The 12584-nt window shown below is 33.4% G+C and overlaps 1 protein-coding gene across 1 annotated transcript; it reads left to right on the forward strand.

Annotated features, from left to right (window-relative positions):
- Positions 1-10532: 10532 nt before the first annotated feature.
- Positions 10533-11657, forward strand: LOC119641935. Its single transcript, XM_038040859.1, has one exon. The coding sequence runs from the start codon at positions 10533-10535 to the stop codon at positions 11655-11657; it is 1125 nt and encodes a 374-aa protein (XP_037896787.1).
- The last annotated feature ends 927 nt before the right edge of the window (positions 11658-12584 follow it).

Raw genomic sequence — 12584 nt, forward strand, 5'->3', positions numbered from 1 at the left:
ATATGTCTAAAAAATATTAAGCCTTAAATAAATCAAAATATATATATATGATCAAATTATTGATTTAATTTTTAACCAGATATACTTACATTTAAGATTAATTAAAAATGTTTTCATTGCTAAGCTTAATACTTCTTTTTACTTAATCTTATATTTGTCTTTAGTATATTGGTATATAACGAAAAATGTGGTTTATTCTCAGTTGACATATGAATGTCGTAGCTGACTAGAGCAATATATCATTAGTGTTGTTGTTGGTTCACTGACTGTTTGGCTGCCTGGCTGCCTGGCTGACTGGATGGCTGGATGGCTGGATGGCTGCCTGGTTGCTCTTGACTGGTTCATTGCGCTCCCACTTGCCTTGCTTTTTATTCCAAGAAGACTGAAACAGACATTCACATGTGTAACATATGTTCATAAATTTCATTTCTGTTGCAAGAACAACAGCAACAAGAGCCACTTTTTATATATTCATGTGCATGCTTATCCTCATTGGGGTAATATATGTACATATGTATGCGTGTAGAAACGAAATGTTCCTTCCAGCTATAAATAAATGATACTAATTTAATTACACATTTTATTTGCATTCGTTCACTTTTTCATATGCATTCAAGTTATTCCTTTTTTTCATATCATTGTTACTAACTATTATTGTTATATACTTTTTCAAATGTTTTTTTTTTGTTTTTGTTTCAATGCAACACACCGCGATACGAGCTGTTTAAAAGCTGTTCAAAACCAAGTTCACATTTTAAAAGAGAATTTAATTAAAAATATATGTAACAGAGCTCCAAGAATATTTCATATGAGTGAATATAAGTATGTCCTTAGCCAAGATAAAGGGAATTTCCAGTCTTAGTACTAAATATAGCAGACAGACTATAACTACGAATGAAATTTAGATGAAGTGCTAAGCGATCTTAAACCACTTTGAGTTGAAACTTGTATCCCTATTACTTGTTAAAATATTCCGGTAACTGTCAAGAATATGGAAACAGTAAACAAAATACTTATACTCTGCTCTATCGTGAATAAGGCGTAACTTTTCTTATATCGATCAATAGAGAATCACTTTCTGAATCGATCTCAACTTCTCTATCCGTCCATCCGCCTGTCCATCTTGATATAACAAAGACACACGAGAGATTTACATTATTTAAAATCATTTTCTGATTCGACTTAACTTGTCTATCTTTCTACCGATTTAATGTTTATCGATACGTTTTTGTATTTAACATATGAGTCACAATTTTTCAGATTTACTATATCGTTACAGATAATTTGGATCGGATGGGCCATTTTTTTGAAGCGACTTAACATAAAACCGTCTTCAAGACAAGAGGTTTTAATTTTTAAAATCTTACGATGAAAATCTCTCAATAAAAATTATTTGGCATAAAAATTAGCTGCACATCGATACATTTCATTAGCTCCACGTCATATAAGGCTTGTCACAAATATTCACATCTTCGATGACAGGAAGGTCCAATTTCAAGTACTTAATGCCGAAAGTAGATGAAAAGTTGGAAAATCTTTTGGAAGAAAAATAATTTTGATAAATTTGGATTATGGCAAATAACGTTTCCGACCTGTTCTTCTGGAAGAGCCCACATAAAAACAAGGCATATCTTTTAATATTTTTTCGCGAAAACAAAATGGATGATTGTAGTTAGCGAAATAGTGCAAGGTATTTCATTGTTGGCCTTGCCCCACTGCATTTTTTTTTTTTTGTTTTTGTTTATTTAAGGCCACTTATGCTTATTTAACAAACCCAGCCCATAACATCCAACCAAGAATTTATAGTCCAAAGTTTCGACTATCTATCTCAATTCTTAGGAAAATTAAGAATTCATTTAAGAAATGGCAGATGGATGGATAGATGATCGCCTAATTGTCCCAAAATCTCTAGCGTATCAATAATATTTATAGAATTTTGTGGGTTTTTAAATCGAATTTTTCGGCAATGCTCGACAAAACGATAAAATGAAATACAAAGGTTTTAGTTTCGAGAACGTTCAAGATTCTTAATAGGTAAGAAAGTTACCTTGGGACGTTTCTTGGATTGGTCACAATCTCGAGTGAATGTAAAATAAACGTTGTTATAGGACCATCCCGTAATTAGATTGAAACTTGCATTGTTTTTTATATTCTATCCCGACTAAGAGATCAAAAAATTTGAAGAGCTTCCTAGTGCTTGTTGACAACAGAGCTATGGAGTTTATAAATTCTTAAGCCTTTTCTTAATTTTTTAGAAATGACAGCCATATTAATTGACGGACATACGAACTCGTCGTATCTAATCAGTAGACATATACCAAAAATTCTTTGCGTCTGACTTCATTTTTGCAATCAATTCCATTAACAATAGGATAAATAGATAGAGCAAAGTCTTGCTGCAGTCAAGAAAACAAATTTCACACATCATCTTTCGATAAGGGCTTGGCACTATCTGAAGTGCTGAAAAACAGATCTTTTGCGCATGGTTTCTGACCACTGCAACTGCAATCCGTTTTACTTCATCTTGCAAAATGTATGTTTTTTAACCCACACTCAGCCAAGCATTATAAGCTCAGTTCTCTCAGTATCTTTTGCTGATTTTTGTCTCCTTCTTCATAGACGGGGTTTTTCGTCCCCAAGTAAATAGATTGCGAGGTGTCCGATGTACTTTTTCCCGTTGATACGGAACCTACTTCCAGCATATTGGCGTGTTAAAGAACAAGGTTGGTAAGCGATGCGTATTAATCGCGATGCTTATGGAGCCAGTCTTATGTTTTATTAAACTAAAATTCAGAAATTTCCCCTAGTATTGGTAGCAGGCAGGCATATAGTGACTTGCAAACCTTAATACTCATGCTACAAGTCCAAAAATGAAACTTACTTTGTATTCGCTTCGTGCTTCTAACCAGTAGCAGTCTATGTCATTAAATTTATATTAAATGATATTTCTTCTGGTAACATATATATGAGTAGTTTACGTTTAATGGACTGGCAATGGCAAACCAAGATGGAAATTGTTCTTTTGGTTTAATCGTGGACTTGTCAATGAATAGTTTTGATATCCACATAACGGTCGGCGAGACACCTGCCATTTATATTGGCTATTAATGGCTGAATTTCTAACGACAACTTTTTATAAAATTTTAGAAGCTTTTTTATGGACTTGGAACTTATTATGGGTAAATTACCTGGAAAGGAGCCATTTTGACTTTTTCATGTACATTTTGAGAATTAAGACATACCTCCAACATCACATCGGTAGATAGAATATGAGGTTCAAACCTAAAAAATCTTGGCTAATTAAAATTTGTAGACATTTCACGTACATTTCTTTGCATTAGGAACAAACTTATTGAACTATCACCCTCCGATGGCGGACATAAACAATTTGATATTGAACTGAGCCGACCTTTTCAAATCAAACTATTTCCTTATACGTATAATGTAATAAAAAGAGAAGAAAAAATTATAATTATTTAAAAAAAAAAAAACTGGTGTAAGGAAAATAACCAAAAACTAATCAATAGTTAAGCAATCATAGCATTCACAAATAACGAAAGGTATACGAACGTCTAAGTGAGTCAATGAGATGCCTGCCTTACAGGTGCACCAGAAAAGGCGTTCACTTTCCTTTTCTTTTTTTTTTTTCTTTGCTTTGGTTTTTGGTTTATTCCTGTTATCATGGAGAATTTGTGGCTATTGTATTGAAATTGAATTTAATGCCACAATAATTGTTTGAAAGCAAATGTTTAACAAGAAACAAAAGCAAGCAAAATAAAACGAAACGAAATGCTCGTAAACAGTTTTCAAGTGAGTGTTAAGAAAAGTTTTTTGGGGTCTAAACTGAAACGGCATTATGTATATATATATATATATATATATATATATATGTATATGTAGCATGTGGAAGGAAGTGAGGTTTACCATTCAGTAGAGAAAGATTAACATTTACGTAATTACCTTTATATGGTAAACTACATACAACACATGAGCTTACAGATGTATAGATATAACAATTATGACATTGTAATACTGTAAGCGAAATTTTGTCCTTTAACTGATTGTTTTCAATATACCTTCACTTTGTTAGTTGTAAGCAATTTTCAACCGCCTTCTCCATTACGAAGGCCTCTCATATTGTGTAATCTATACTGAATGTTGCTTGAATTTAGGTAAAAACGAAAAAAAACAAAAAAACACAAAAACTTATCATAAATATAAAAATTGTTCCATTTACCGTAAGCTTGCTTTTGGCTTTTGGCGACTTTGAACTTCAGCTAAAGTGTGGCTTTTGAATTTATTATATGCTTAGGCTTATTGCTGTCGAACAGCAGTTAAAAAAGTTATACGATATTTTGTTTACACGACTGTTACCCATTAAACATAGTTATCGTTGTTGTTGCTAATAATGTTGAGATTGCCGTCGTTGTTGTTGTTGTTGTTGTTATTGTTGTTTTTAAAATTATTAGCTTACTAACAACTGGTTTTATGTCTTAAAATGTTTTTTCTTATGCAAACCACAATGCAAGTCTGTTCATTTCGTTAAAACACTTGCAGTATGCAGAAAAAGTCTTCAGAGATTCTATGATTGCTTTCAATCAAATCTCTTATTCTTGATCGGCCACTACAATATTTCTTGACCATATACTGAATTGTCCGTCCGTCTGTCTGAGCTTTTGGATTTTGCTAAAAACTCTCCCGAAAATATCGCTCTCAAATGTGGAGCTTCTTGCAAACAAGACAAGTGGCCCAAATTAAATAAAGCGCAAGCGTAAGGTACAACATAAACTGAAAAACTCCTAGTTTCTGGTTAAGTGTTCATTGCTTACAAACTACAAGAGATAAAAATTTTCATATATAACCTATGGAAAAACCCGATCACGCCCATCTAATAAAGATCTTTCATTTGGTTTTTTTTTATGATAGGCTTAAAAAATGCCACTACAACTGAATATGATTTTCTTGGTTTTTTTTTTTTTTTTTTTGTTTTTTGCCAATAACAACAACAATGCAATGTAAACTTGCATTAGCTTAAAAAAAAAAACTCTGCCCGAAAATGTTATAACTCATTCAAAAAGAAAAAATAAAGAGATGGCATAATCTGCACTATTTTGTGTGCGACCGCATATATAAATATAGTTTGGCTTGTGTGCAATATTCATTATCAGGTGAAAGAAGGAAGGAAGGAATGAACCTCTCAATAGTAGCACTTAAATAAAAAACCGTTTCAATGTATTATTAATTTAAAAGACACTTATTCGTCATGTTAATGCCATTGTACGTGTGAATGTGCGTTTTGCGGAATACTTTCTTTTACTCTATACTTATATTTGTTGGGCTTATGTAGCGCGATTAAGATAAATGAAATGTAATTAAACTGTTATTACTATAACCTGATGGCTTTGATATTACAAAGAGAGCGAGAGAGAGAGAGAGACAGAGACAGAGTTGTTTCCTTGCTCTCTAAACCACATTAGCAAGGCTAACGTTTAACCCTCGTTGATATTAAATTCATTAAATTTTTCTTTTTGTTTGTAATTTCGAACAAAGTTTTCTTTTATTTATTACTAAGGTCGATGGTCCATTCGTTTGTAGCCAAACACTCAAATATAAAGTAAAAGTTCCCCCTCGGCTCAAGTCCGTCCCAGCAGCAAACGAATAGGAGCAGTTTTAGAGTCAAAATGATTAAGTAAAAAGTTTTTTGAAAACATCACAGAATTCAGACGATTTCATGCCCAACCAAATATAACGTGAAGATCTTCAAGCTAATTTAGGCTTAATCCCAGCAGCCAGTATCATGTATGAAAGCTAATTGTGTGTGATTGCCTTTTGTATAAAAAAAAAAGTCCTCATATCTGGAGATAGGAAAAAAATTATTCTATTTACGAATCGATGGATGCACATTTTTTTTGTTTTACTTTTCAAGAGAATATAAGTTCCGTGGCGAAAGGAAAGCTATCCTCTTCTCTGATGCTTTATTTAAGCACTGTCATAAGCACTGCTCGGGCTGATAAGAAATTATCAATCGAAGACAGTATTAAATAGAAGGTATCTGCCTAACACGGATACAGCGGCCGCATTCCAATTCGTTTCTTCTATTGGATTTAGTTTTGTTGTATGAAGTCATATCGGATCATGCTGAAAAAGAAGCCTCAATCTCATCAATTGTGGTTGGTAGTATTTCTTAGTAACGGGTTTGTTTAGCTAACTAGCAACTAATAAACGCACTAACTTATGGTCAATGTTGTTGATTCACGTAGTTTACATTTACGGTGTTTTGCGCTCTCGATATTCTAAGGCACTTATTGTTTACACCATCCATTAATAATTCTACTGCTGCTAACTATTCTTCGAATTAAGGAGAAGAAGTTACGCTTCCTCATTTTTCTTTTATTGGTATAGAATTAACTAGACCTAATGTTGTTCACAAATCAGCGAAATAACTTATACTTCTGCGTAAAGCTTAAAAAGGAGACCCCAACAGATCACAGGGTAAAACAAAATCCGTTTCTTATGAAAATCTATGAGGAGTGAGTTCACTAATTTACTGTTTTGTCTAAGCTTGTATATTATTAAGTTTTTTTCTTCACATACACTTCAACCAGAAGTTGATAATAGTTTGCATTTTGAACGACTGCAACGTTGTTTGTTTGTTATCAATCGATTTACTGCCGAAACTAACATAACAATCATAAGAATTCATAGAAAATCTCGTTTCTAGGAGGCCTCTAAACCGGGTATGTACCAAATGAATGATTACTTTTATTCTGCTCAACCTTTTTTGCACATAAAGCATAGACTAAAAGTGCCTTCATGTGTTATATGATTATTGGTTCTCATAACTTTCTCTTAAAAGCTATGATATACATATTTAGTTCTTGTGCTCGCTATGGTAAATTTACTTATTTTGTATACCTGCCAACCCATCCATTGGTAATGAAAGTATTCTCAATTTCCTTAAACCGTAAAGTTTTTTGCTTGCGTAAAGCTGCCCTCATCTGTCGGACTTGTCGTCTTAATGTTAAAATCTTCCAAATTTTAAACTTGCAAGTCGAACGAGAAGTCAATTGAGTAATACCAGCAAGTCTTATAACTAACGGTAAAATTGATTATCAAAATTTTTCATCTAAAGTATTACAAAATAAATAAAAAGAAAAGTTTTACTTTACCTTTACTTTGCCGTACATCTTACAATTCAATATTTAAAATTGCAAAACTTTTAACCAAAAAAAAAAAAAAAAAAAATACCTGAAATCATTTGCTATTTTCTCTTCATTCATAAATTTTTATTATTATTTTCTATAAGTATTTTGTCGATTTCATTGTCGTTCGTCTTATTTCGATGAAGTTTTTATCTTTAATATAATGATCTTATTGCTATAAACGCAGCGAAAATTCGACAATGAAATCAATGATACATTTATTGCTTTTGAGTTTAATGATAATTTGAATTTTTTCATTTTACCGCATTCCCAAAGAAATGTGAACTTTCATACCGCAAATCGATAGAGACCAATAAAATCGTACAAAAGTACACAATAAATTATTATCAAATTGAAACAGATAAAGATTAACTCTCCCTATAACAACGTGTTTTATATTATTTGTTACCCTTTCCTTGCGCACACATCATAGTGATACCACCTAGTACAGTGAAAATGTAAATGTATGTCAGTCAGTCTCTCAATTCGTGTTCATTTCTTATGGAAACTTGGCCACAACTCTCAAGTTTTTTCAATGCTTTTTATAGTCACTACAGCGAACGTATTAAGTTTGTCAAACGCGCTAACAAAGCATAAAAAATGTAAAGCAAAGTCGATATGAGTTGTGTATTATAATTTTATTCAATGGGAAATCTATTATCGCGCCTCTATCATCTATTTAAGTCATTGTTATCCTATCGAATAATGATAATGAATTTTTTTTAGTTTTTTTATTTATCTTTTCATGGCCTATTAAACTACGTTGAATTTATGTAATAGTGGCTGGTGTCTCATTAAAATTATAATTACACTCTCTCTCTACATTTTTGATCTTAGGCTTTAATTTCGATCGCGTGAAATTAAGAAACTATCGAAATCGGTTCGCTGGCTTGACCACAAATTGGCAACAACTTAAGAACTCGAAAAGTTTATTGCTACCTTTTGATTGCTTGACCTTGCTACAGGTGTAGATTATTGCTTGTGTACGGAGTAAGCAAACATTACGCGTAAATATATCATAATATATCTATCATCAAATACGATATTTATATACATATAGATATATGTCAGATATACGTATTTGGCAAAGCCTTCATATTAAATGACTAAACTTTGTATCTGGCATATTCTTACACAAGTATGAAAATAATAAAATGAAAATTATTGAATTAACTTGTAACACGTGTTTCTTGCACACGGTACAGTGTAAACCTATTCTATATACTTATATGATATTTGCAGTTAGCATTTTGCGTGCAATTCTATTCGGTGCAAGTTTCTCTTCTTTTATTTACTTACGTCTGAGCATCATCGCGTTACACTTATGAGCCAATTATCCGCTTCGCGTTACACGTGTGAAGGACATCCACTGAGTGATTGATCAATTTCGTGTTACATCTATGGGAGAAATTTCCTAAGTGATTGATCAATTTACAAAAAAAAATACAAAAGTAAAGCATGTTCGTCCTATACATCAGTAGGCGTATAACTTTATCAGTTTTCTTCCTTGTATAAATATTGTAAAAAGATTTGCGATATTTTTGTCAAATGCTGTTTGTACAGTAGGATGTTTTTATTATTTCATCGTATTCATGTAATCTTAAGCGAAGGGTATCGAAAATTCAGTGGCAAGCGAACGCAATAATTTTCTAATATTTTTTTTTTCTCGTTGCCTTTACTTGTTTGTTTTTGCTGGTCACATTATTGTTGCCGCTGCGTTTCTGTTATAATACATAATTGTTTTACGTTTCCATTTCACTGATCCACAACATTCATCCTATGGCGCCATTCTCTCAAACAGAAAATAAACAATAAAAATCTCTTTAGTTTTCTGCATTTTTGTTATGGTTCATTTGTTTCGCTACACATAAACACAATTTTGGGTGTTTGCAAAGAAAAACAACAACAATAACAACAACAATAACAATAGCAATAGCAACATCAATAGCAATGAAATTTATTTGAGTTCCTTCAAAAAGGAAAATCGACTAAATCGTATAAATTCAAATGCAGTTTACACATTGACTTCATTCAGTTGGCAAAACAATCGCAGTCAAGGTCTCCCACTTTGTTTACAAAAAAAGAAAAAAGGCAAAAAAAAAAGAAAAGAGCAAAGAAGAAGATATAAAAAAACGAAAAAAACCATCAAACCGACAAACGAATAAAGGGGAGACAAAAAAGGATAAATATTAAATTTTTTGTGTTGTCCAAGTGTTTGCAAAAAAAAAAAAGAAAAAAAAAAAAGAAAGGAAAAATAGAAAAATACGGAAAAGAAAATAAATTTCAGAAAATATAAAAAGAGGTCATAATTTAAGAAATCAATATGGCATTAAGATATTGGGTAAGAGGATCGAAAGTGAGACTTAAAAGCAAAAATTCGTATCTAAGAAATCTAATAATAAATAGCTTTAGTTTTATAGCAAACCTCATGTGTGTAGTCGCTTTAAAAGTGTAACTTGTTTAAAAACGAACTCTTCATCAGCTGGCATCAATCGATCTATCAATCGAAAGCCAAGGAATAGCTAATAGACGGACCGAACGACCGACTGACGGACCGACCATATTCAAATGTTACATAGCTAACGGCCTTATGCGGTAAAGGAGATTGAGGTCGTTAACCAACCACACTTCTCAAAGCAATCGTCATTATAATAAATAGTTTAGCGAGTAGAAATTGCAGAATGCAATTACATACGTGTGTATGTATGTATGTGTGTGTATGTATGATATGTGTGCTTTATATGGGCGATGGGCACATGTGTTGTGCTGGCAATGCTTAAATGGCATCATTATCATCATACAAAGAGAGAAAAAAAAATGGACAGATTCTATAGCGTAATAGACGAGATGAGATATGTGGACAAGCAATGCATATTTTTCAAATACCATATAGCAAACACCCCTATAAATAAACTTACTACGTAAATGCTAGTGTATGTATGTCTTCTGCCAATACACACACTGCATACTTTACTCAATATACATACATGCAAATATATATATATATGTATACATATATATGTATATATGTATATATATATATATAAACTTATGTCCATGCCATTTATATTATAACACATTCTTTACTTTATTTCCTTCATTTTCTTCGTTTCTCTTCTTTTTTTTTTTTTTTTTTCTTGCTTTTACATCATCTCTATCTTCTTCCTTGGTCGTTACATATATACATATATGTAGCAAATGTTGTTCTCATTGGTAGCAACAATGTCAATTGTCTGCAGTGCAGCAACCTCTTCGCGATTGATAAAGCATATAAATGTGGCCTCATATACCCAGATAAACCAACCAACATTTTCAACATTGAAACAGAGTATGGCTAATCGATTGCCGCGTCACATAGTGCGAGACTATCAACAAGAACAACAACAGCAGCGGTCACAGCAGCAATACTATGATAAACAACCAGATGAACTTTTAGCACCGTCACCATCGACTACAATAAAAAGAAGTTATTCAACGGGCGGCAACGGTGGAAGTATATCAGCAGCAGCTTTTAATGCTCTCTCGGGCTTGCAGCACATTACGAGCAATGGCAATGTCGGCCATAACTATGAATCTGCTATAAAGGACTCGGCATTCCATCCACAATACACCGAAGCGAAACCCATTTATGAGCAACACTCTGACAATAGCGAATACGGTAATTATGGTGGCGCTGGGGTTGATAGTCATGCTTTGCATTCCGCTATTTATAATTTACAAACGGCTGGTGCGCATAACAGTGATGCAAGTAGCAGCGGAAGTGACAGCAGCTACATACACCCTTGGAGTGTAAGTAAACTGACAGCTTCCTCAGTTTCATCGCCGCCGTCCGCTTCAGCTTCGGCATTTCACAAACTCTCATCGTCAAGCTTCAATGATAAAATCTCTGAGGGCAATTTTCTGCATCATTACGATTCATCTTCCGGTTACAATGAACTTTCACAGCAACCGCACAGCTATGTTAGTTCGGTTGAATCGCATTCCGGACCCTCGTCAAGCGGTGGCGGCGGTGGGGATTCGTACACTTCAAGCAGTTACGAGCATGATGAACATGAACAGGATAACACAAATTTCGCCGCCTCTCTGCCGGCATCTTCACACTCTCATACCGATGTTATTAATTATGTTCCATATCCAGTGGTCAAGAAATTGCATGTTCCCGTTTCCGAACCAATTAAAATACCGGTATCGCATGCTGTTATAATACCCGTAAGTAAACCGGTACCTATTCATGTACCCGTTACTCAAACCGTACAGGTGCCCGTTGAAAAAGAACTAAAAATACCTGTCGAACGGGTAATACCGTATCCCGTCGAGAAACATGTACCAGTCCCAGTCGAGAAAAAAGTGCCGTACACGGTGGTAAAATATATGCCAATTAAAGTGCCCCAGCCGTTCCCCGTTAAGGTGCCTGTCTTCAAGACTATTTTGCACAAAATTAAAAATAGTTGGTAAACAAAGTTTCATGCTATCATTCAATGCATTCAACGTTTACCAAACAATTGGCATTTTTTCTTTCTTTTTTCTTTTTTTTTTTTTGTGACCAATGATGTGCTCTCTGATATATTTGCATATAACATGTACTGAGTATTTTTATAGTTTAATTTATAATTATTGTATACGTAATTTACTCTTAAGTTTAGTTATTAAAAACAACATTAAAACAATCACATAATTGTATATTAAATTTTTAATACCATGTGTGCTCGACGAGATAATTATACTTTAAGATTAGAGATGAAAATCATTAATTTTAACGTAGTTGAGCCATGTAAACTTTGGCATCATTTCATTACGGATAGATTTCCAGAAGATCGAGAAATAATCGGCACGATTTTTGAGAAAGAGAGAGAGAGAGAAAGAGGGAAACATCGGGACGCCATCTTAAAGAATAACTAAAATACGAAAGCGTTTTGATAACTCAAGAAGCACAGGTTGGACGACCAAGGGTCAGTTTACTAGTTAGTTTATCTGACGGAACACAAAAACATTCAGTTTTCTTGGGTTGAAGGTACACAACTGCTTATGTACCGGACTATGGTTTTCATTCGTTGTATTTTCAACGAACTATTCGAGATAGCAGTTGTAGAGAATTGTAAAACCACTCCAAGATTATTTGTGCTTTGATAAATTTGTAATTGCTCTGAGAGGCTATAGTAGACGCCATTCCACCTAAGCGTGCGTACTTTAAAACAGTTTTTATAATTCTCACATCTCCCTTTCTTTTAAGAGCTTCAGTAACGGTAGATAGGCGATTGGACGCCGTTTTCCAGTTCAGTCATCTCTTTGTTGTTTGTCGGTGTTCATAAGTCCATATTTGATCCTACCGAGAAATAACAGTTTCCGAAAGAGAGAAGTTGCCAATACAGAATTTGAACGGTA

This window comes from Glossina fuscipes, unplaced genomic scaffold (assembly GCF_014805625.2).
Source record: "Glossina fuscipes isolate IAEA_lab_2018 unplaced genomic scaffold, Yale_Gfus_2 197, whole genome shotgun sequence".
Classification (NCBI taxonomy): Eukaryota; Metazoa; Arthropoda; class Insecta; order Diptera; family Glossinidae; genus Glossina; species Glossina fuscipes.

What these genes read in the sequence shown, in the direction of transcription:
- LOC119641935 (XM_038040859.1), top strand. Translation starts at nt 10,533, where the DNA reads ATGGCTAATCGATTGCCGCGTCACATAGTGCGAGACTATCAACAAGAA.